General features: G+C 37.5%; 2 protein-coding genes across 5 annotated transcripts in view; both read left to right on the top strand.

The window, feature by feature from the left end:
- ZFP82 (ZFP82 zinc finger protein) overlaps window positions 1-14,154 on the top strand; it is an 86,132-nt gene extending 71,978 nt beyond the window's left edge. For 3 of the 4 annotated variants that reach the window (XM_060288811.2, XM_060288812.2, XM_030874543.2), the window contains 3 exons: window positions 295-421; window positions 2,457-2,549; window positions 12,005-14,154. In XM_060288811.2, coding sequence (XP_060144794.1) covers window positions 295-421; window positions 2,457-2,549; window positions 12,005-13,362 — 1,578 coding nt within the window. In that variant the 3' untranslated portion in view covers window positions 13,363-14,154. The remainder of the gene's footprint in view (window positions 1-294; window positions 422-2,456; window positions 2,550-12,004) is intronic. The other variant, XM_070044194.1, reaches the window with a different exon arrangement.
- A 2,062-nt stretch (window positions 14,155-16,216) lies between these two features.
- The window catches only part of ZFP14 (ZFP14 zinc finger protein), a 55,892-nt gene continuing 45,441 nt past the window's right edge, over window positions 16,217-26,667 (top strand). Inside the window, exon 1 of the mRNA XM_060288809.2 lies at window positions 16,217-16,248. The gene's annotated coding sequence lies outside the window, so the exon portion shown is untranslated. The remainder of the gene's footprint in view (window positions 16,249-26,667) is intronic.

Raw genomic sequence — 26,667 nt, 5'->3', positions numbered from 1 at the left:
TACATACATACATAAATACATGCATACATACTGATTATATTTTTCCCAGATGTGTTTGGATAGTTAAGATATGCTAGAGTATACAAGAGGCTGTATCTGTAGCAACAGGATCCTTCAGGAACATATAGACATCCTGCTTCAAGCACACTCATTTCCTAACTACTGTGTTACGGGCTTCCAGCCCAAGCCTGTTTGCTTGCTCTATGATCCATTTCCTGCAGTATCTCTTCCATTTTTTTCTCCCATCTTAAAACAAATATTCTTTAATTTCAGTTGTATGGTTTGTCATTTCAGGGATCAGTGATGTTCAGTGATGTGTCCATAGATTTCTCTCAGGAGGAGTGGGACTACCTGGACTTGGAACAGAGGGATTTGTATAGAGATGTAATGTTGGAGAACTACAGCAACTTGGTCTCATTGGGTAAGGTTATCTGCCTCTAGAAATTTAGACTCTGTTCTCTGCAAAATTAGCTTTCTTCTCTAGAAATTTCAGGAATATCTTTCAAGAAATGATCCAAATTTCTGCTCCCTGTTCTCAAGGGAATGGTTTGAGCTCTTTTTGTTTGGAAGTGAGCACCTTCACTAAGCATATTCATCTTGGCCATCCTTATGTGGCCTTCAGGTCTTCCTTAATGATGAAAGGACTGGGTTTGAAATCTGGGTGATTTACAACCTTACCAGTGTCAAAGAAAGCAGGCTTCACTTTGTATCTGAACTCAGAATTGCTATAGGTGTTTTGTTATTTGTTGGTATACCTATAAGGAAAATAGCTAGACCTTATATCTTGGTTTTTCTCTGACTCTCAAATGAACACATAATTTTTTTAGTGGTAAGTGGTATAAACTGGATTTATTTACAGTTCAAGAGAACTCATGTCTTATATTAATAAGCAAACATATTCACTCCAACCTACTTTTATGATTAAAAGTTAAAAATCCAAGAACTTTGCATGTAACATTGTATGAATATCCTAAGAAAAAACAGTAAATGCCTCAGGAAACTTCTTATTTTCCTCTCATTAAAATAGCAATTATATGATACAGCCACTATGGAGAACAGTATGGAGGTTCTTTAAAAAACTAAAAATAGAACTACCATATGACCCAGCAATCCCACTACTGGGCATACTGAGAAAACCATAATTCAAAAAGAGTCATGCACCACAATGTTCATTGCAGCACTATTTGCAATAGCCAGGACATGGAAGCAACCTAAGTGTCCATCGCCAGATGAATGGATAAAGAAGATGTGGCACATATATACAATGGAATATTACTCAGCCATAAAATGAAATGAAATTAAGTTATTTGTAGTGAAGTGGATGGACTTAGAGTCTGTCATACAGAGTAAGTCAGAAAGAGAAAAACAAATACCGTATGCTAACACATATATATGGCATCTAAAAAAAAAAAAAAAAAAGGTTCTCATGAACCCAGGGGCAGGACAGGGATAAAGATGCAGACATAGAGAATGGACTTAAGGATACAGGGAGGGGGAAGGGTAATCTGGGACGAAGTGAGAGAGTGGCATGGACATATATACACTACCAAATGTAAATTAGATAGCTAGTGGGAAGCAGCTGCATAGCATAGGGAGATCAGCTCGGTGCTTTGTGACCACCTAGAGGGGTGGGATAGGGAGGGTGGGAGGGAGACACAAGAGGGAGGGGATATGGGGATATAAGTATACGTATAGCTGATTCACTTTGTTATACAGCAGAAACTAACACAACATTGTAAAACAATTATACTCCAATAAAGATGTTAAAAAAAGCAATTATAGGGGCTTCCCTGGTGGCGCAGTGGTTGAGAGTCCGTCTGCCAATGCAGGGGACGTGGGTTTGTGTCCCGGTCCGGGAGGATCCCACATGTGGAGCGGCTGGGCCGCTGAGCCTGCGCGTCCAGAGCCTGTGCTCCGCAATGGGAGAGGCCACAACAGTGAGAGGCCCGCATAACGCAAAAAAAAAAAAAAAGCAATTATAATAAATAATAGCTAATAAAATATATGTAGCGCTTAGTGTATATTCTAGGCAATGTTTAGATATGGATATATATTAATATAACCTGCGCAACAATCATGTATGATAGGTACTATAATTATCCCTATTTTATAGGTGAGGAAAATAAAGCAGACTGGTAACTTGTCCAAGGTCACACTACTGGGTTATGGCAAAGGCAAAATTTGAACCCAGACATCTGTCAACCACCATTGCTCTCAAGAAAAGGAGTACTTGTGTGAATATAAATGAAAATAAGACCTTTTCCCTCCCTCTGCAATCTCCATTTCTTATGTAATATTAACATGATGTTTTTTAATCACCTCACTTTTGTTCTAAAGTCTTTATCAATTACCATTTGACCTATAGTTTATTAAAAATTTAACCAAAACTGAATCAAAGTAATTGTGAATTTATTTTTTATTTCCACATTACCTTACATTTCTTTTCTTCTGTCCAGGATGCTTTGTTTCTAAACCAGATGTGATTTTCTTATTGGAGCAAGGAAAAGAGCCCTGGAAAGTAGTGAGGAAAGGAAGAAGACGATATCCAGGTAAGTGAGGGCCAATAGGGTAGGGGAAACCATCACCAGAGAAAACTTCCCTGCTAGTTAAGGAAGAGACACACCCTTCTGATGTTGTTTCGAAAACCCACTTTGAAAGACCATGGCCTAAGGAGAAAAGGTCTGAGACCCTGGGAGCAAATTAAGGACTTAGCTGGGGTTACTCATAGTACTACTGTATCCTATTTACCACTCTCCTTTTTTCATTGTTGTTTTTCTCTCTAATTTTCCTCCCCTTTGAAGGGGGCATAAGGTATGGAAAGGTGCTCTCTGTTCCCAATATTATTCTATCTATATTTTGATTTCTTCTTTTGCATGTATAGATAGATAGGCAGACAGACAGATAGATCGATCGACCAACTGGGCTCTGAGCCGGGCACTATGCTGGACACCATCAATACAGTTTTATTTACATAAAACCACTAGAATCCCTGTCCCTGTGAGGATTTACCCTGATTTACAGAAACATAGTAAGTAAATAGAAAATATAATGTTAGGTAATAAGGGAGTACTATGAATAAAGGTAAGCACAGTAAGGGAATAGAGAATGGTATGGGATGGGAAAACTGTTTTAGTTATGGTCAGGAAAGGCTTTTTTCCCTAACTTTTCTCATAAATTAAAAATGGGAAATAGAAGACTATGGAGATGAGTGTTCTTGACGTGGTAATAATATCATACGTTTTATCAGCAACTGAAGTTTCATGTGAATTACTCTAGAAGATAGATCCTTAGTTTACAGAATATCATTTTTATTCACCTTTTTCCATGTATGTTTATATCTACCTTCACATCAGGAAGAAACATGAATGTAATAGACTATATGGAAAATGATCCCTTGGTTTAGCTTCTACCTCTGTGCTATTTTCATCTCTCTTTGGACCTTTTGTTAAAGAAAGATCCTTAAAACTCTTGATATAGAGATATATGTTGTCACTTTATATTTTGCTCTGTGTTATATTCAGGTCTGACAGAGGAGACTCATTTTAGGCGAAACGTTCTTTTGTAACACCAGAGCCATTTCAGTGCCCATAATGTTTATAAGGTTATGTCTTCTGATTCACCTTCTACCAAAGGAAAGAAAAATATGCTGTTTTTCCCAATCCTAACTTATTTTCTATCATCTGATTAAATGATATTTACAACTGTTAATACTACAAAAATAATGAAATACAGTGGCTCAAAGTGAATAAGATAATATCAGTTTAGTCAGGAAATATTTAGCCAAAATAACAACTGTTGATTCAAAGTTAGACATCTTAAACAAGGTCATTATTTTTTTCCTTTCCTTTTCTTTCTTTGTTTCTTTCTTCTTTTTAGTTAAGTTTTATTGAAGTATAAATGCATATAGAAAAGTGGACAAATGAAGGAAGGTTTTTTTGAGGAGATGGTATTTGAGGAGAGATGTGAAGTAAGGGCTCAAGCCATTTGACTCTAGAGGAAGAGCATTCTGCGCAGATAGAAAAGGGCTAAGGAAGAAGTTAGCTTTGCATGTTTGAAAGCCATTATGGCTAGAACATGGGGGAGAGGAAGGTAAAGTAATAACAGATGAGATCAGAGTTAGTCAAGGGCCATATAATATAATCATTAAGAGAAATTGGAAGCTATAGTCTGCTTTCTGTTTTAAAATGATTCCTCTGGTCAAGTGCAAAAGTAGGAAGGACCAGTGTGGAAGCAGTTTCAGTTCAGACTGGAAGTAATGGTGGTTTGGATAAAGCTGGCAGCCGTAGGAGGTAGTAAGAAGCTGTTAGACTCAGGTTATGTATGAAGGGAGTCCCAAAAGAACATGCTGATGGACTTATAAATGCAGTAAGTAAGAAAGACATATCAAAGGAGGAGATAAGGGTGTTAGCTTGAAAAGCTAGGTGAATGGAAGCACAATTTACTGAGGTAGGGAAGATAGGAAGAGCAGGTTGGCAGGTAGACGTTGAGAGTTTCTGTTTTGGATATTTTAAGTTTGAATTGTCTTTCATTTTTCCAGTTTTAGATGCTGAGTAGGCAGCTGAATATGTATATACACATGGAGCTCAGGGAGAGGTTACAGCCTGATGTCCATCTGGGTGTCTTCACTTTATGGTTAAAATTGAAATCCATGGGTCTGAATGTGTTCATCTAAGGAACACATGCAGGTAGAAGAAAGCAGATAAAGAGAAGAGGCCTAAAGACTGATTCATGGGATACTCCCCTATTCAGACGTTAGAAAGAGGGGGCCGCAAAGGACATGCAGAAGGAGCAGGCACTGATAAAAACAAAAGAAAATGTTTCAAAATGGAAGGAGTAGAGAATGAGGATGAGAATTGACCCCAGATTCTGGCAAGATGGAGAATGCTGGTGACCTTGTCAAGAGTGATTTTAGTGGAGTCAGGGTGAAAACCTGATTAGAGTGACTTAATAAGAGTAGGTAGGGCTTCCCTGGTGGCGCAGTGGTTGAGAGTCCACCTGCCGATGCAGGGGACACGGGTTCGTGCCCCGGTCTGGGAAGATCCCACATGCTGCAGAGCGGCTGGGCCCGTGAGCCATGGCCGCTGAGCCTGCGCATCCGGAGCCTGTGCTCCGCAACGGGAGAGGCCACAACAGTGAGAGGCCCGCGTACCGCAAAAAAAAAAAAGAGTAGGTAAGGCAGTGATGAGATGGGTGTAAGACAACTCTGGAAGAAGTATGTATGAAGGAAAGCTGGGAAATAGAGTTGGTAGTTACACTGGGGATTTGGGTTATAAGCAGTGTAGTTTATGGTGTGCAATTATAGACCATGTTTGTGTGCCCATAGGAATGATTCTGTAAAGTGGGGGAAATTGATGCAGTAGAGAGAGCATAAATTTGGAAGCAGTGTCCTTGAGGTGAGAGTGGAGGAAGGGGATAGGATCCAGGGAACAAGAGAGAATTAAAGGGAAAACAATGTAGTTATGAATGCAAGTAAGTTGGTCTGGGTAGTGGAGAGAGGACAGCATATTCTTCTATTGTTATTTCCTCAGTGAAATCAGAAAGATGATCATGAATAGAATGAGGATTATTCAATGGTAGCATTCACTATGGCCTTATTCAGGATGTGACTAAAATTGATACTTCAGAAGTACAGTTCCTCGGATGTTAGGTTTTATTATTTTCAGATCTTTGTACTCTGTCCACAGTGTTGAAATGCAAATAGGATTACCTTGGAACCAAATCTTCTATATCCTAGTCTTGTATCAACAAAGCAAGGTGGTTAATAATAAAATGCCTAAACAGACTAAATACTAAGTTCAGGTAATTTATGTGACATTTTCCATTTAATTAAAGCTGGTTCTCTGAAACGGGGGAATCACATTTGTGATTTTTTATATTTATATATTTTTAACTGATCAAAGAAAGGGCTTATATTTTTCTATATTCTCATCAGCATTGTGTAATAGAATAGAAATCCTTTGGTCCAACAGAATTGGGACTGGTATTTGGTTTGTTTATTCATAAAAAAGGGTTAGATATTTTATGTACATACCATAAAAGTAATATTTTTACTCTCAACATTAAAATATAGCTCTTTGTCAATACTTTCGACGTGTCTAAGGCTTTCTTTCCATTGTGTCTCTTATTTAATTTTTCATCTAAACCACACATACAATTTATAGTCTATTACTATTTCTAGTTAAAAATTTTTTAAGTAGAACAAGAACAAAATTTGCAACAAGTACAGAACACTTCTTGATTATTATGTTTTCCCCATCTTTTACTATTGTCCCTCCCACACTTAGTTTTTGTTAGCCATGTTTTGTATTTTGTTTTTCTGGCTGTGCTATGTGGCATGCAGGATCTTAGTTCCCCGACCAGGAATTAAATCTGTACTCCCTGCATTGTGAGCACAGAGTCTTAACCAGTGGACCGCCAGGGATATCCCTGTTAGCCATGATTTTTAACAATGTATTTACAACCAGTTTTTCCAAAGTATTCAATTTCACTTTCATAGAACCAATCTCTTCTCATAGTTACTTATAAGTTTACATATTGTTTAATTAAATTGGGTACTTTCAGGAAAATGTGAGACTGGCCTAAACTTGTTTGGAACAAACACAGTTAACTCTTGTGAGATAGGAGTGCTTTGTCAACTGGGCCTGTGGAGGGGGCCATATCCCCTGGACGTGACAAGCCACTGGCCTGTCTCTCATGCCCTAGCCCGCATAGCTGTTGCCTACTCTGAAGGCAGACAGCAGAAGTTGCTATCTGGCCCAGGGGTGATAATCTGCAGGATTCGATATACCTGGCTACTTTGAATACAGAATTTGCCCTGTTGTTTGCCATTGTCTCCATACCTGCTCAGCTTATCAGCATGAACACCCTTGATAGACCACTGTCCCCTTGTGCAGAGTAATCTCCCTCTTGTGATTTCGTGTGTGATATCTTTAGAAAATCTAATGCCAGATGCTTCATGAGTGTTTCAGTGTTTTCTTCATAAAGGTTATATATATATTTTAAGTTTACTCTTGAAACTGTTGTGACTGGAATCTTTTTTTCTCCATCATATTTTATTATTAAATGTATGTATAAAGGCTATTAGTTTTTGTTTTTTATATCCTCCTACCTTATTAAATTCTGTTATTTATATTATTTAAACCTCTTAGATTTTCCAATTATGAATTATCATCTGAAAATACAGTTTTATCTCTTCTTTTAAATTCTTAAGACTACCGCTCATTTTTTTCTGATATTTAAGTGTCTTGACTAATAACTCCAAAGCTGTCTTTTTGTTAAGGTATTATATATTTTATCATTTTAGGGAGGTAATTATTCCTCCTTTATTGAGCTTTTTTTAAAAATCAGATATGTTTCCCTTTTTTAGTTGCCTTTTCAGCGTCTATGGAGTTGATCATGTGAATTTAAAAAAATATATTGGGACTTCCCTGGCGGTGCAATGGTTAAGACTCCAAGCTCCCAATGCAGGGGTCCCAGCTTCGATTCCTGGTTTGGGAACTAGATCCCGCATGCGTGCCACAACTAAGAGTTCACATGCCTCAAGTAAGGAGCCAGTGAGCCACAACTAAGACCCAGCACAGCCAAATAAATATTTTTAAAAATATATTTATTTGGCTGTGCCAGGTCCTAGTTGCGGCATGCAGGATCTTCGTTGACACGTGCAGGATCTTTAGTTGCTGCATGTGGGATCTAGTTCCTTGACCAGGGATAGAACCTGGGCCCCCTGCATAAGAAGCGCAGAGTCTTAGCCACTGGACCACCAGGGAAGTCCCCGATCATGTGATTTTTATTTGTCCCTTTCCTCAGCTGTATTAAATGAGTTGAATTATCTTAATAGATTTCCCCATACTGGACCTCTTTAACATTCTTTGAATAAACAACACTGGGTCTTTTGACACACTGTTTTATTAGATGCTTAGAATTTTTACATCAATTTTCAGAAAACTGGTATGGAGTTTTCTTTTTATGAGCAGGATTTAGTATGATATTATTACATCATGAAAATAGTTTGGAAGTCCTCCTTTTTCCTAGTTCTCAGTCTAAACAGAATTTGTATGGCCTGTTCTTTAAAGCTTTAATAACCTTTTTAAGCTTTTTCCTTGAAGAAGGAGATGGTAAGTCTGACTACAATCTCTGTTTGCCTTATGGAAATTAATCTGTTGAAACATTGTATCTCTTTTGTGGTCAGTTTTGGTAAATTCTATTTTCTTAGAAAATTATTCATTTTAGCTGTGTTTTAAAACTTATTGGCAAAGTAATCTTTCTTCCAACTATGTTCTGTATTTAATCATGATTATTTTCACTTTGCCATTTTTAAATTTCTATGTCTGTGCGTTCTTGCTATTTTTATTTATTTATTTATTTATTGCTATTTTTATTATATTAACTAATGGTTATCTGTTTTGCTGATTCATTTATAAAAAAAGAATCTGGTTTTACTTTGTGTGTTAGTTCTTTTTTTCTGTTTTCTAACTATTCTAATTCTGCTTTTATATAGTTAATTTCTTTTTTCTGCTTTGCTTCAGCTTGCTTTTCTAATATTTTTGAGTGGGATTTTTAGTTAATTTTTTCTTTCATTTTTTTGCTGTATGTATTAAGATATTTTTTTAAATAAATTTATTTATTTTTGGCTGCATTGGGTCTTCATTGCTGTGCACAGGCTTTCTCTAGTTGCGGTGAGAGGGGGCTACTCTTCATTGCGGTGCACAGGCTTCTCATTGCAGTGGCTTCTCTTGTTGCAGAGCACGGGTTCTAGGCACGCAGGCTTCAGTAATTGTGGCTCTCAGGCTCCAGAGTGCAGGCTCAGTAGTTGTGGCGCATGGGCTTAGTTGCTCTGCGGCATGTGGGATATTCCCGGACCAGGGATCGATCCCGTGTCCCCTGCATTGGCACGTGGATTCTTAACCACTGCGTCACCAGGGAAGTCCCATGTATTTAAGTTTTTGAATTTTCTTCTACTCACTGTGGTTATAGTTTTACAGGTAATTTAATGTAGTTTTCTTTTTATTGTTACTATTGTTTTTTTTAAACAAATACCATTTGGGATCTTATTTCTCTATTGATCTAAGAGTTATTTAAGATAGACTTCTAAAATTCCAAGTGGATTTACTTTTTTGTTGTTATTATTAATTCCCAGTTTTAGTAGAACCTATATGATTTCAGTTTTCTTATACAGACTATATTATAATACTTGAAAACATCATCATTTTTCTCTCTCATACACAGCTCATTCAGCACTTAAATTCCCCTCTGGCTATTTCTCCTCCTGGCTTACCATCCTCTGGTTTACATCTATCATGACCTTTGTTAGCAAGTTCTTCACACTCAAGTTACTGCAAAACCCTTTGACCCTATTAGTGAGTTACTTACAAATTACGTCTTTTTTTTTTTTTTTGCTAAGGATTTCATAAACTTCAATAAGGTATAAACATATTTTCCTGTCTGAAAGTCACATTTCTAGGAAATAAGGAATGGTCTTGCCTCTGAGGGGACGGAAAGGAGGAGACCAGAATAAGGGGATGAAGGAACAAAACTCACTGAGCATTTGCAAAATGGATGAGTAGTAGAATAAGCTTAAAGGGAGCTGAAGTACGTAAGAGTTTCTCAGTGTCTTTGTTGTGATGTGGAGACAAACAAAGAGCAACCCATAGCTATGTGAAGGAGGGAATGGCAATGTAGAGAATACTGCATAAATAAGGGTATAAAAAACGGAAGGATGTACAGGAAAATACAACCACCATTTTTCATTTATATAGTCAGCTGGGCTAGCTTGAATGAATAAAGGAGATATTTAATCATTGTAGTAAGATGTGAGAGGTTAGAGGCCGAGAAATATATTCAGAATAAATATATAAGTATAGGAATTAAATAAGTGAAATCTATTTTGTGCTCTGGATTTATTATTGAATGGAGAATAAAGCAGGGATCGTTTCTGCCCTTAATGAGGTTTAGGGGTAAGAAAATAAACAGAATAACAATTGGAAAAATTAATAAATAGATAATTTCAACATAGCTCTATGTTGTATGTAATATATGTATAATAACTATGCAGATATACAGTTAACCCTTGAACAACACAGGGTTTAAGGTGTTGCCCCCACCAGCGTAAGCAAAAATCCACATATAACTTTAAAAAATATATTTATTTATTTTATTTATTTATTTTATTTCTATTTTTTTGTCTTCGTTGGGTCTTCTTTGTGGCTTGCGGGCTTCTCTCTAGCTGTGGCATGGGGGTTTTCTCTCTCTAGTTGTGGTGCATGGGCTCCAGAGCACGTGGGCTCTGTAGTTTGTGGCATGCAGGCTCTCTTTTTGAGGTGCGTGAGCTCAGTAGTTGTGGCACATGGGCTTAGTTGCCACGTGACATGTGGGATCTTAGTTCCCTGACCAGGGATTGAACCTGTGTCCCGTGCATTGGAAGGCAGATTCTTTACCACTGGACCACCAGGGACGTCCCCACATATAACTTTTGACTCCCCCAACACTTAGCTACTTATTAGCCTATTGTTGACCTGGAAGCCTTACCAATAACATAAATAGTCGATTAACACATATGTTATATATATTATATACTGTATTCTTATAATAAAGTTAGCTAGAGAAAAGAAAATGTTATTAAGAAAATCACAGGGAAGAGAAAATACATTTACAGTACTGTACTGTATTTATTGATACCATAAGTTTATGTTGTCTGTTTATAAGATAAATTTTCTGTCAGTACCTACATCAATATTGTCCTATATCATAAACACATTACATATTATATGTGTTACTAACACTGGACATCAGAAATGAAAAGATAATGTGAAAAAATTTTATATTTATTTACAGATATAATGACTTATGCATTGGTAATGAAAAAGCAGCAATATGATTGCTTTACGGTAACCTATTGTAATTGATATGAATGCTTCACAGTAGCCTAGCCTATACAGTAATGAGTGAATCAGCATAAAATTTCTATGGCATACAATATTACAGTCACATTTATAAAACAGTATTAGAAACATTGTTACAGGTTTTAAAAAACCACTTACCTGTGATGATAGGCTGATATGCAGTTTATCCAGTCAGAAGAGACAGAAGCACACTATATAGTAATGTAATTCTTTGAAAGCAAAGTTGTAAAACAGTAAGAAAGCTAACACATTATTAATTTTATACTAAATATCACTCACCTTATGCTTATGTAAGGATAGGTTATCCACTTCAATACAAGTCTTGCACACGATGTTCTACACATATATGTTTGTATATTTATTGAAAAAAGTCCATATATAGTGGATCTGCACAGTTCAAACCCATGTTGTTCAAGGGTCAACTGTATAATAAGCACATAGCTTTAAGTACTGTCAGTAGATTCAGCTGTTGAGTAAGTAACTTACTCTAAGACCTCAGAGTGAGAAGGAGCCACCATGCAAAGAGCCCAAACAGATTTGTGGGGAAATAGAGCAGACTGAAAAGTCCAATGGAAGTAAGTGGGAACATGTTCTAATATCTGAAAAGAGGCCTCTCCAAGTAGCAGTAAAGAGAACAGTGGTTTGAGATGATGCGTTATAGGTAAGCAGAGGCCTTTTAACAAGTTTGATTTTATTCTAAGAATAAAGAGAAATTGTTGAAAGAATTTAAGCATGAATTCCCAACCTTTCATTTCCATCAAAATCATCGTATGGAGAATATTAAATATAGGACTGCCCAGGACTGTAGAATCTGATCCAAGTAGTTTAGGTGGTATCTAAATCATAGTATTTGTAACAAGCTCCCTTGTGATTCTGATTCACGTTTCAGTTTGAGAACCACTGACTTAAAATATTTACTTAGTCACTAATCTCATTTTCCTTCATGAACTCTCATTTTCCTGGTGTTGCCTTTTGCTTTTTTTAATTATGTAACTATTTTTAGAATTTCATTGGGTAGTACTTTGGTTGTCTTTTACTTCTACTGTAGAAATTTTACTTCTTTTAGAAAAAGAGAACTACATGTTTGCTCTCTTGTTTTCTTTCAGATTTGGAGAACAAATATGAGACCAAGAATTTATCTTCAGAAAATGACATTCATGAAATAAACTTATCCCAGTGGAAGGTAATGGAGAGAATTAAAAACCATGGCCTTAACAGACTCATTTTAAAAAATGATTGGGAGTCCAAAAGAAAATTTGAAGGACAAGAGGAATATTTCAATCAAGTGAAAATTACATCTCAAAAAGTGTCCTCTTACCAAAAATACTCATCTTTTTCTTCACATCAGAGACTTCATTTTGTCGAGAAACCCTATGAATGTAAGGAATGTGGGAAGGCCTTTAGAGTACGCCAACAACTTACCTTTCATCACAGAATTCATACTGGTGAGAAACCTTACGAATGTAAGGAGTGTGGGATGGCCTTTAGACAGACGGCACATCTTACTCGACATCAGAGACTTCATTCTGGTGAAAAACTCTATGAATGTAAGGAATGTGGAGAATCTTTCATATGTGGCCCAGACCTTAGAGTACATCAAAAAATTCATATTGGTGAGAAACCCTATGAATGTAAAGAATGTGGGAAAGCCTTCAGAGTTCGTGGACAACTTACTCTACATCAGAGGATTCATACTGGTGAGAAACCCTATGTATGTACAGAATGTGGGAAGGCCTTTAGACAGTATGCACACCTTACTCGACATCAGAAGCTTAATATTGCTGACAAACTCTATGAATGTAAAGAATGTGGGAAGGCCTTTTTGTGTGGCTCTGGCCTTAGGGTACATCACAAACTTCATACAGGTGAGAAACCCTATGAATGTAAAGAATGTGGGAAGGCCTTTAGAGTACGACAGCAACTGACACTCCACCAGAGAATTCATACTGGTGAGAAACCCTATGAATGTAAGGAATGTGGAAAGACTTTTAGTCGTGGTTATCATCTTATTCTACATCACAGAATTCATACTGGTGAGAAACCTTATGAATGTAAGGAATGCTGGAAGGCCTTTAGTCGTTACTCACAACTTATTTCACACCAGAGTATTCATATTGGTGTTAAACCCTATGACTGTAAGGAATGTGGTAAGGCCTTTAGACTACTCTCACAACTTACACAACATCAGAGTATTCATATTGGTGAGAAACCGTATAAATGTAAGGAATGCGGGAAGGCCTTTAGATTGCGCCAAAAACTTACTCTACATCAGAGCATTCATACTGGTGAAAAACCCTTTGAATGTAAGGAATGTAGGAAGGCCTTTAGGCTTAATTCATCTCTTATTCAGCATCTGAGAATTCATTCTGGTGAGAAACCCTATGAATGTAAGGAATGTAAGAAGGCCTTTAGACAACATTCACACCTTACCCATCATCTGAAAATTCATAATGTAAAAATATAAGAAAGACTTTTTAGTCTATGAATGTAGTAATTAGTTCCTTTTGCTTCCTCCATGCACCTGACTTGGCATAACGGGGTTTATATCATAAATAATGTGTTAATTTAATATATTCCACCATCACTCAGACCTGAGAATCTTCACATTCATTCTAGAAACTAATCCTATTAATATAACAAATGTGGGAAAGACACTTAACATCATTTCTAGCCCATCACTTTCTTACCTGTGTTATATTGAACAGGATGTTTAACTGCTTGATGCTATAAGTTCTTGATTTATAAAATTATAATACTGTGGCAGAATAAAGATTACTGCAGATTCTTTGGTACTCCACCCATCAAGATGTGGAATCCACATCCTTTCCCTTTGAATCTGGGCAGACTGTGACTACTTTGATCAGTAGAATAGCAGAAGTACTGCTGTGCTAGTTTCTGGACCCAGACTTTACTGGTAGATTTTGCCTCATCTCTTGGAATACTCTCTCAAGTTCAGACCTGAACTGTTATGTTAAAAAGTCTGGCTACTCTGCTGAAGAGACCACATGGAAAGGCCCTGAGACTACATAGAGAAGGAGAGGCACTCTGCTGTGCCCAGTCTTCCAGATTGCCCATGAAAACACCAGACATCTGAGTGAAATAGTTTTGGATCCTCCAAACCAGCCATCAACTCAATGCCAGTGAATAACTTCAGTTGATGCCATGTAGAACAGAAAAATCCACCAACTGAGCCCCTGCCCAAATTCTTGACCCACAAAATCATGAGATACAATTAAATGGTTGTTGTTTTAAGTTACTAACTATTGTTTTACTATTATCATCATTAATATTGCTCTCTTGAAAATCCAAATGAATGACTATGGGCACAGTGAATATAGAAATGCCTTCCACCAACACTCATCCATTATTGAATGTCAGATAACTTACTCTTATTAAAATAGTGAAAGTGAGAAATCCTTTTTCAATTTTTTCATAAAAAAATATATTCTACAATCTATACTCTCTGGCCTCTGTATAAATTTGATTTAAAATTAACAGAGGATGGATGGACCTAGAGATTGTCATACTAAGTGAAGTAAGTCAGACAGAGTAAGACAAATATTGTATCACTTGTATGTGGAAACTAAAAATAGTACCAATGAACTTATATACAAAACAGAAACAGACTCACAGACATAGAAAACAAACATGGTTATGAAAGGGGAAGTGGGGGGGATAATTTAAATTAGGAGTATGGTATTAACAGATAACATACTACCATATATAACATAGATAAACAATAAGGATTTACTCTATAGCATTGGGCACTATATTCAATATCTTGTAATAACCTATAATGGAAAATAATTTTTTTAAAGAATATATGTATATATATTCACTGTATGTATGAATGTGTATATATATATATATATATATATATATATATATATATACACCGTATGTTTGTATATACATATACATGTGTATATGTAACCAAATCACTGTGCTGTACACCTAAAACTAACACAATATTGTAAATCAACTATACTTCAGTTAAGTAAATAAAATTAACAAAGAATAAGATAAAAAGAAACTATTTGGAAATTAAAAATCACCTATATTATAAGTCCAGAATCAATCTTTAAAAATCCATTGTAGCCTTTTTTAAAAATGCTCAAATTGTCCTATATTTGGCCAGTGGGAATCCCCTCAATTTGGATCCTGTGTCCTTTTATCATGATTACTGTAGCCTGTGATAGCTTCTTTTTTTTCTAACAAGATGCATTGGTCAGCTACAGAGCACATTAGGGCATTTATTAATAAATAAAGGGGGAAAATGGAGCATTTATCCTGCCTTTCCTCTATGAACTATATTTCAAGACAACCAAAAGTTGGTGAAGGAAAGTTCTTTATTATTAGAGAATTCTAGCTAATAAAGGTCAAAGGAATGATAGAATCCAAAAAGTGACACTTTTTTTTTATGAAATAATGGATCTTGATGGTATCAGTGGATGTGAAAACCATTAGGTGAGAGATTATTCGAAGGTTTTAAAGGACAGAGCAGAATGACAACCCGCTAACCTATAGTAACATCTCTAAATTAAATCAGCAAGGCTGTGTGCTTCTTGATGTAATGCAATGGATGTATACTACCTGTGGAGTATTCTTGTCCAAAATATTGATTCAGAAGTGTAATTTAGGGCTTCCCTGGTGGCGCAGTGGTTGAGAGTCCGCCTGCTAATGCAGGGGGCACGGGTTCGTGCCCCGGTCCGGGAGGATCCCACATGCCGTGGAGCCGCTGGGCCCGTGAGCCATGGCTGCTGAGCCTGTGCGTCCGGAGCCTGTGCTCCACAACGGGAGAGGCCACAACAGTGAGAGGCCCGTGTACCACAAAAAAAAAAAAGAAGTGTAATTTCGTCTCTAAACATACCAGTTTACAGGAAACTTGGGAAATAAATGAACAAATTCATGACACAAAGAAGCAAACAGCCAAATCCAGAATGTGGGAAATTCCACAAAATATAAGGCTTAGTTTCTTTTTTTTTTTTTTAAGGCCTAGTTTCTTAACCAATATATGTTAAGTTAATAAAAACAGAATTTTACAAATTAAAAGAGACTTGAGACATATTAATTAAATACAGTGTATGGAATGTATTGAGATGCTTGTGTTAAAATGTACCCAGGATTTGCTTTAATCAGGTTTGATAAGTCACGAAGACATGGAAATGATTATCATGAAGGAAGACGCTTATACGCGGAGATTTCTGCAAGCAGGAGGAACCGAGTATACATAGGAGAACATGGAAGGAACACCTAGTCCTGTTAGGAGGCAGAAGGCGGAAGAGGGCAGAGCATGACTCAGAACCTTTACTGGAGTTTTCCCAGGAAGGAATGGGTGACGTGATGCCAGGTAGGTACACTGAGCAAGTTTAAGACTGGGTAGATTGAATAATTTTGTGGGCTCTGAGCTCCAGTGGTGGTCCTCAGTTGTCCAGTACCTGGCCCTGGGGTGATTTAGGGCAGGAGAAATAATGGCTTGGTGTATGAGAGTTTGATAAAGGAGATGTTTGATAAAGGGGTGTGGACTTTGGATTGGTTGGTTTGTATATCAACGGCATGCTTGCCAGGAGGGTCGTTTGTCAAGGAATTTGCTAGCCCTAGAAGCGGTAGTCTCTCCAAGATCAAGTCCCCAAATGCCAGAGCATCAAGAATACAGAAAATAAGAAAATACAGGCAATACAATCCTGATTTGGACAAATAAAAAAAAAGACAACTTTTTACATTATTGTGAAAAAGTAAACCTGGAGTGGGTATTAAATTATATTAAATAATTATTATTCATTTGTTAGGCATGATGATGGCATGGGAGTGTGTATGTGTGTATAAATCCTTATGCATTAGAGAGCCATACTGAAGTATTCAAGGATGAAATTATATGTGTGATTTGCTTTATAATACTAAAGAAAAAATGGGAAGGATAGATGAAACAAGATCAGAAAAATGCTGTAAATCGTTGAAGCCAGGTAATGGGTACATAGGGTTCACTGTGCTATTCTTACTACTTTGCATATATTTGAAAACTTCCATAATAAAGTTTTTGTTTAAGTGGAAAATCTGAAATTTTAGGCTACTTAGTGATAAATGATAATTTGATCCCTACAGATAAAAATTTGTGGGAAGGGCTTCCCTGGTGGTGCAGTGGTTAAGAATCCACCTGCCAATGCAGGGAACTCGGGTTCAAGCCCTGGTCCAGGAAGATCCCACATGCCGCGGAGCAACTAAGCCCATGCACCACAACTACTGAGCCTGCGCTCCAGAGCCCATGAGCCACAACTCCTGAAGCCTGGGCGCCTAGACCCTGTGCTCTGCAACAAGAGAAGCCACCGCAATGAGAAGCCCCCGCTCACCGCAACTAGAGAAAGCCTGTGCATAGCAACAAAGACCCAATGCAGCCAAAAATAATTAAATAAATAAGTTAAAAAAAAAATTTGTGGGAAGCCACCAAAGCTCTACGTTGTAGGAAATTAACAACCTTAATGCATTTAGAAAACCTGGATTGAGCAGTTATTTCACGACTCTGTTACCACACATACCGTGCCTGTCACATAGCAGGCAGTTGGCAAAAGTGTTGGGGGAAAAAATCATTAACATAAGCCAGAAAACATGTTTTTTACAAGGGCTCTCAGCAGTGAAAGCATGAAGTCCTAACTACTGGACTGCCAGGGAATTCCCAGAAAACATTTATTTATTTATTTAATTTATTTTTGGCTGCGTTGGGTCTTGTTGCTGCGCACAGGCTTTTTCTAGTTGCGGCGAGTGGGGCCCACTCTTTGTTGTGGTGTGCGGGTCTCTCATTGCGGTGGCTTCTCGTTGTGGAGCATGGGCTCTAGGCGTGTGGGCTTCAGTAGTTGTGGCTCGATGGCTCTAGAGTGCAGGCTCAGTAGTTGTGGCACATGGGCTTTGTTGCTCCCTGGCATGTGGGATCTTCCCGGACCAGGGCTCAAACCCCTGTTCCCTGCATGGCCAGGCGGATTCTTAACCTCTGTGCCACCAGCGAAGCCCCTTTTTTTTTTAATTAAGGTAAATAGCAGGAAGTAATTCATACAATAAAAGTAAAAGTACAATTTTAAAAAAGTAGAAGAGGGACTTCCCTGGTGGTGCAGTGGTTAAGAATCCACCTGCCAGTGCAGGGGACACGGCTTCAAGCCCTGGTCTGGGAAGATCCCACATGCTGCGGAGCAACTAAGCCCAACTACTTAGCCACAACTACTGAGCCTGCACTCTAGAGCCCGCAAGCCACAACTACTAAGCCCGTGTGCCACAACTACTGAAGCCTGCATACATAGAGCCTGTGCTCCGCAACAAGAGAAGCCACTACAATGAGAAGCCCACACACTGCAACGAAGAGTGGCCCCTGCTCACTGCAACTAGAGAAAGCCCACATGCAGCAACGAAGACCCAATGCAGCCAAAAATAAATTAAAAAATAAATTTTTTTTAAAAAAGTAAAAGAATAGTTAATAAAGTAGTAGATTTTATCCAAGAATATTCTCTTTGAAAAGACCATTAATATAGAATCAGCAGTTATTATTGAAGGACAAAAGTTGATTCAATTACAGCTTTATGTATGGGAATGGTGAAATAGGTACATATATCAAAGAGATTTAAAAGTTTTAAAATTTATGTGTTACTATATACATATATTTCAGTATGTATAAAAATGTAGAGAATGAGCTATCTAGAGAAACCAAAATGATCAAAGTTGACTCAAGAGACTATAGAAAGCCTGAACAATCTATAGATTTTATATTTTATTTTATATTTGAAACAATTTATAATTTATAGATTTTATAATTTATAGTTTTATAATGTATGAGATCTGTAAACAAAGGAAATTTAAATGGAGTTATGTTCTTGTTTTTTTAAAAACTAGAATCAATAGTTTTTCAGGCAATAAAATTTTAAAGAATAGATAACTTCTAACAAAATTTTGCAGGATCATTCTATAAGGCAGATATCCCAATAATAAAATTTTAGACGAGGGTAATCCCTAAAAAGCAAAATCTAGACCAGTATCATTTAAGATACATGCAGACATTCCAAGTAAAGTTCAGTAAGTTGAACTCAGTAGTCTACTAAAACAGTTATAAAACAAAATGATTTACCAGGAATACCTAGGGCCTTACCTTTTGTGATTTAGTTAGGCATTTAGGTTTTCTAACTTGAGCGGTGTAACAGTGTTGGGAAAAATGATGTGATCCTGCCCCAATAATTTCTTTCATTTGTTTCTCTTCTTTTTCTCGTTTATTTTAGCTTCATCAATTTTATAAAAGGAATGAAAGATTATTTGAAAAATAGGCATTCAATACTTAAAAGTTATTACCTTCTACAAAAGAAAAACAAGTATTGCCACAGCACTTTATTTTCAACCAAATGAATGTCACTGTCATACACTGACTTGTACCTCTAAGTCCATTTTGCTCAGAGTGGGCAGATTGGGCAGATGTCATTGAATAATCAGTCACCATCTAGAATAATAAATCTCTTCCACTCATGATTTCAAATTGCTTTTAATTTGTGGACATTACACAGTGTTTACACAAAAATGTAACATACACAATGAGCATTTTAAGTGCTATTATGTGTTTCTTCACCCTGGTAACATTTTCTTGTTAACTGAAGTCTTTTGGGGACAGTACATTAACTCAAAATTTCTTAAAGTATGTTCCACAAAACACCAGTACTTAATGGTTCTTGAAGAAAATGATTTTGTGGTCAAACAAGCATGCAAGCTCTATATTCTATATTTCTTGGAAGAAAAAAATCACATTAAGTGCCTATCAAAAGACTATCAAAAATGTTTCATTTTATCTAACTCAATGTATCTCATACTTTGCTATAGAGCTCCCATTCCCAATACCTATTGTAGGTGTAATTCCACTTTGGCAGATGTTGCCCTAACCAAAAGGAGAGGCTTCAAGGATGGAAATGTCAGCATTGTGGCAGGTGTATGGTTATCTAGCAAGGCAAGCAACTCAGCATGCTGTCCAACCAGCTACTTGCTTTTTTTTGGATTTAATATGGTTCTTTTCAGTAGAATAGAAAACCCCTAGTCCTTTTCTTTATATAAATACACCATATGTATTGAGGCCTTTTATTGGTCAATATTTAGGTTATATATAATTTCTCACTGAAAAATATCTTGTTGAATATCTGAGTTTCTTGCTATACATAACAAGGGTTTCTCTGAGGTATTTATCAAAAGGTGAGATTGGTAAGTCAGAGGTTATGTTCATGTTCAACCTCGCTAGATATTGCTGTAGAAAAGGAGAATATCCTTATGGTACCAATTTACAACCCCTTCAACCAGTGAAATATTATTTCCTTATATCCCCGCTTCTGGTATGTGCTTTAATATTTTCCTGGTAAATAATGAGTTGAGCATCTTTTCACATATGTTTATTACTAAATACTATAGCTTGCCAATTCATATGTATTGCCCATGTTCCTTTTTTTAAAAACATTCATATAAAAATAGTGGGATTCTTAAAAATAACATTCTAGATAGTAATCCTTTACCTAGTATTATGATGGACTCACCTTCTCCCAGACTGTGGCTTATTTGTTTTTATTGTGATATTGTCATATTAAAATTTTAAATATGGATACAATCATTGCTTTCATTATTACCCAATAACCTTTAAAATTCATTTTTTACTAGACTCTTGATTTTTTAGGCAATCAGTTATGTCAACTACAAATAGATATGATTTTTTCCTGAATATAGTGATTATTTTATTATTCTTACTCTAACAGAAATAATTTCCAGAACAAGACTTAGGATTAGTGGTGATAGAGGGCATCTAGTTGTTTTTTCCAACATAATGGAAATCACTTAGTGTAATGTTTGCTCTGTGTTTGAGGTAAACAGACCTTGTGTGGTTCACTTGTTTCCTTCAGTCCCTATTTAACTTTTTTTTTTTTAATTAAAAATGCCTGCTGGGGCTTCCCTGGTGGCGCAGTGGTTGAGAGTCCACCTGCCAAGGCAGGGGACGCGGGTTCGTGCCCCGGTCCAGGAAGATCCCACATGCCGCAGAGCGGCTGGGCCCGTGAGCCATGGACGCTGAGCCTGCGTGTCCGGAGCCTGTGCTCTGCAACGGGAGAGGACACAACAGTGAGAGGCCCGCATACCACAAAAAAAAAAAAAAAAAAAAAAAAAAAAAATGCCTGCTGAATATTGTCAGATGCCTTGTTGGCACACTGATATATTTTCCTTCTTGAATTTGTTAATGTGATAAGGTGTACTTTGGTCATTAAGGCAACATGATACTGATGCAAAACGAACAAGTAGACCAACAGAATAAAATAAAGAGCCCTGAAACAGACTTACATACATGTGGTCATCTGATTTATGACAAAGGTTCCTCTGCAGTGTGGTTGCAGAGGAAGTGATGTTCTTTTCAATAAGTAGCACTGGATCAATTGCATATCCATATCGATAAAAAATTAACCTTGGCTCTCATCTTACACTTCACACAAACCAATTCCCTATGTGTTAATGATGTAATTGTAGAAGATAAGATAAGGACTTTAGAAGAAAACATAGAATATCTTTCTAGCCTTGGGATAGCAAAGATTTCTTAAACAGAACACAAAAAGCACTAACCATATAGAGAAAAAAAGGTAAATTTTACTATATTAAATTTAAAAATCTATTTTCATCAAAAGACACCATTAAAGTGAAAAGGCAAGCCACAGACTGGGAGACTATATTCACAATACATAAATTTGACCAAGAATATATAAAGAACCACTACAAATCAATAAGTGACAGACAACCAAATAAGAAATGGGGGTACTTCCCTGGCGGTCCAGTGGTCAAGACTCCGTGCTTCCATTGCAGGCCGTGCAGCATGGCCAAAAATAAAATAAACACTTCCAAAAAATGGATATCCAAATGGCCAATAAAGATATCAGACTGTGCTCATGTTCGTTAATTATCAAGAAAATGGAAAAATTAAAACCACAATGTGATATGGCTGTACACCCACCAGAATAGCTAATAAAAAAAAATGCGTGCAAATGCTTGTGCATAATGCATACCTGGAGGGTGCCATGGTGTGCTCTGGCTATTTCAATATGCTAGTGGATATTAAAGACAAGATCCCCAATCTCCAGGAAAATCTGGAAGGCAGACAACCAGTGAGTACGTAACTAAGAAAACTTCACATATTGATAAGGGTCATGAAGAGAAAGATACTGGGAAGGAGAATTACTGGAGGGGGACAATTCAGTTAATCTTTTCACCTGAAGTGTATACAGTATCTATAGTGGTAGCAATACAGGTTTTAGGTAAGTATAGCCAGGCTAACACTGAAAAAGAAAAGCTGCAAAGTGGTACTAGTCCAACCAGATAATTAAAAATACTAAAAAATCCCTATAATCGAAACGATGTGGTACTCATGCATGAACAGACCAGTGGAATAGAACAGAATTCCATAAGTAGACCCAAATACATAGGGGATTTTAGTACATAAAGGGACAGGGACGTGACACATTCTATTTTTTATTTTTTGTGTTTTTTTACTTTAGGGACCATATTAATGTTTTACAAATTTTAAAAGTCAGTAACAGGGACTTCCCTGGTGGTCCAGTGGTTGAGAATCCGTCTTGCAATGCAGAGGACACTGGTTCGATCCCTGGTTGGGGAACTAAGATCCCACATGCTGCGGGGCAGCTGAACCCGCATGCCACAACGAGAGAGAAGACCGCGCACCGCAACAAACAGCCCACGCGCTGAAGCAAAAGATCCAGCGTGCTGCAACTAAGACCTGACACAGCCAATAAATAAATAAATATTTTTAAAAGTCAATAACAACCAAAGGGGAAAGTGGGGAGGGATAAATTAAGAGTATGTATTAACATACAGCTATATATAAAACACATAAACAACAAGGATTTACTGTATAGCACAGGGAACTATACTCAATATCTTTTTTAAAAATAATTTTATTTTATTTATTTTTGACTGCGTTGGGTCTTCATTGCTGCACGCAGGCTTTCTCTAGTTGCAGCGAGCGGGGTCTACTCTTAGTTGTCGTGTGCGGGCTTCTCATTGTGGTGGCTTCTCTTGCTGCAGAGTACAGGCTCTAGGCACGTGGGCTTCAGTAGTTGTGGCATGCAGGCTCAGTAGTTGTGGCTCGCGGGCTTAGTTACTCCACGGCATGTGGGATCTTCCCAGACCAGGGATCAAACCAGTGTCCCCTGCATTGGCAGGCGGATTCTTAACCACTGCACCACCAGGGAAGTCCCTATACTCAATATCTTATAATAACCTCTAACGAAAAATAATCTGAAAAAGAATATATATGTATAACTGAATCCCTTTGCTGTACACTTGAAACTAACACAATATTGTAAATTAACTATAGTTCAATTTTTTTTTAAGTGAATAACAGAGAAGAGAACCTAAGTTGAAATATAAGCAAAAAAAATAAATAAAGTTTCCCTCACACTAAAGGGGGAAAAAAGACTTAGGCAAGCAACTTTTTTTTGTTTTTTTCGGTACGTGGGCCTCTGCTGTGGCCTCTCCTGTCGTGGAGCACAGCCTCCGGACGCGCAGGCTCAGCGGCCATGGCTCACGGGCCTAGCCGCTCCGCGGCATGTGGGATCTTCCCGGACCGGGGCATGAACCTGTGTCCCCTGCATCGGCAGGTGGACTGTCAACCACTGCGCCACCAGGGAAGCCCAGCAAGCAACTTTTGAGGACAATTTGACCATATTCCCTCAGGATAAAAACAGAAGAAGGAAAAAAGAAAAACCCGTAAACAAGTAATTACCTCTTGTTAGTAGGATTGATTTACACAGTGATATAGATTAGTAATTCTGGAACTATTTCGTGTATTCTAGAATCAAGCAAAAAAGTAACTGTACTTGGGAGTAAGTAAATATAATGGGAGCCAAGTTTGTTGTTGCTGGAGAAGGGCGTTGAAATAGGGAGAGCAGGAGGCTAGGATGAACCCTGTGGTGTTGGATTGCAATTGGAGGTATCACTACAAAGTCATGCTTTAAAAAAAAAAATTAGAAATTCATATAAAGGTGTGTGTATGTATGTTCCCCTAGCAGAGAGGACATAGAAGCAATTACACCGCCGTAGCAATGAAAATATCCAGCACCCAGATCCCAGGAACAAGGGCTCCTTGGAGAAATAGCATAAGACACGGAGCAGAGAAAACACAAGGTGAGATTGGAACATTCTGAGGTGGAAGAAAGTAGGGAAGCGCTCAAAAAATGGTTGAAATATGTCAAAAAGTCACAGTATCTCAAGGAGTTCTCACTGGCCAAATCTGGACAATCTGAGCATCAAAACAGGTCATAATAGTAGCAGATTGAGTAAAACCATTGACTAACACAGTGACTAAAAGAAGAATCCATGAAACATGCTTTATATTAGAATGCCAACTTACAAATGTAGAAGGAATGGCGAAATTAGAAAATCACCATCAATCAACCATCACAGTAATCATTGATTCTGGTAAGAATCCTCAATGTATGCCAAAACCAATGGGTGAAAATTTGATGAGAAACAGAATTTGATGCTATTGTAAAGTCTCTCTCCACAAATATTAATTACAAAGGGAAAAGTAGTAACATTACAGTGAAGAAACCTGGCAGACAGCATCTTGACCAGTTATCAAAGTTAACATAACCAGTGTGGCACAAAATGACATCCTGTACCTCCAGAACAGAGCGACTCCTGTGATATTCCTGCCAAAAGGCACAACCAGAATTTAATCATAAGGAAATCACAGAAAAATGCAAATTGAGCAATGCTCTACAAAATAACTGGCCTTTGCTCTTCAAAAATGTCAAGATCAAGAAGGACAAAGCTTGAGGAATTGTTTCAGGTTAAAGGAGACTAAAGAGACATGACAAGTGTAATATATGACCCTGGAACAGAAATTTTTTTTTTCTGTAAAGGCTTTATTGGAACAATTGTGAATTTGAATAAGGTAAATATTAAAATAAAAGTATTATATCCATGTAAATTTCATAATTTTGATCATTGTAATTATGGAGATTACGGGAGAGAATGTCTTTGCTTTTAGGATATATACACTGAAGCATTTAGGGATAAAGGAGCCTTACGTGGGTAACTGACTTTTCTGAATGAAATTCCAAGTGTTCAGAAAAAAATAGGATCGTAAAGTAAATGCAGTAAATGTCAACATTTACAGAATCTGTGTGAAGGGTATACAGGAATTCTTTGTGCTATTCTTGCAACTTTTCTGTACATTTGATATTATGTCAAAATAAAAAGTTTCATTAACAAAGAAAGCAGGTTTGCATTCTGCCTTCTCCATTAATTGCTCTGTGATGTTGAACAGGTCGCTTCACCTCTCTGTGTTTCTGTGTCTGTTACGTGAGGATTGAAATAGTACCCACGTGATGGGATTGTTATGAAAAATAATTAATGCATGTAACATTCTTAAAACTAGGCCTGGTAAAAGAAAGAGCACTTTAGGGCTTCCCTGGTGGTGCAGTGGTTGAGAATCCGCCTGCCGAGGCAAGGGACACGGGTTCGTGCCCCGGTCCGGGAAGATCCCACATGCCATGGAGCGGCTAGGCCCGTGAGCCATGGCCATTGGGCCTGCGCGTCCGGAGGCTGTGCTCCGCAACGGGAGAGGCCACAGCAATGAGAGGCCCGCGTACTGCAAAAAGAAAAGAAAAGAAAAGAAAGAGCACTTAAATTTTAGCTTTTATAATTTTTACTTGAAAATTTGTCTTTTTTCACCTCCAAAAAGTTTTCTCTGTCTTCCTTTCTTTCTTAAAATTCCCTTTTCTTCCTTATTATTGGTTTCTCCTTGTAGAATTCCTATTAGACATTAGAATTTCTGGCACTGCCTTTCACATGTCATTTTCTCTCGTGTTTTCCACTTTTATCCTTTTGTACAGAATTTTGGGAGAAACTCTGAGCATGATTTTTCTATTCTTATAGTTACTCTTCCACATATCTCCAATTCTACTATTCAGCCAAGCCGTTGAGTTATTTACTTCATGTGTTTAATCTCCAAGAAAGTAGATTGTTTAGAAAAGCCTAATCTGGGTTTATGCATACTCTTTCTTTTCTGGTGTTTCAGAAGGTAAGGAGTGAGGTGGAGGGCAGTGGTGGGGGGCAAGGCAGAGGCCTAATTGAGTTTTTAAAGTTCTGTTCCAAATTCTTGAGGTCCAGCCACTTTTTTGCCATTGGGATCCTTAAAACACTCTAGTATAGTTATATAAATCTCACTTTTCACTGTTACTCCTTAATTTAAAAGGTCTAATGCAAGTTTCCTGCACCCATTGTCTTGTTCTATACAAGTCTATACAAGTCTCATACTTTATTTTTTAAAATATTTATTTATTTATGGGCTGCGTCAGGTCTTACTTCTGGCACTCAGGAATCTTTCATTGCTGTGCGCAGGCTCCAGAGCACGTGGGCTCAGTACCTGTGGTGCGTGGGCTCTCTAGTTGTGGCTCGCATGCTCAGTAGCTGCGGCGTGCGAGCTTAGTTGCCCTGCAGCATGTGGGATCTTAATTCCCCAAGCAGGGATCGAACCGGCATCCCCTGCATTTGCAAGACAGATTCTTAACCACTGGACCACCAGGGAAGCCCCTACTTTATTTTAAATAAGGTTTTCTTTTAGAATGGTTTTAGATTTACAGAAAAGTTGCAAAAATAGTTCAGAGTTCCCGAATAATGAGCACCCAGTTTCCCCTTTTGTTAACATCTTATACTACTATGGTACATTTGTATATCCTTATTAACTGAAGCCCATACTCCAGTCAAA

This window comes from Globicephala melas, chromosome 19 (assembly GCF_963455315.2).
Source record: "Globicephala melas chromosome 19, mGloMel1.2, whole genome shotgun sequence".
Lineage (NCBI taxonomy): Eukaryota > Metazoa > Chordata > Mammalia > Artiodactyla > Delphinidae > Globicephala > Globicephala melas.
Note: the sequence above shows the minus strand (reverse complement) of the source record. Positions and strands in the feature narration are given on the sequence as shown.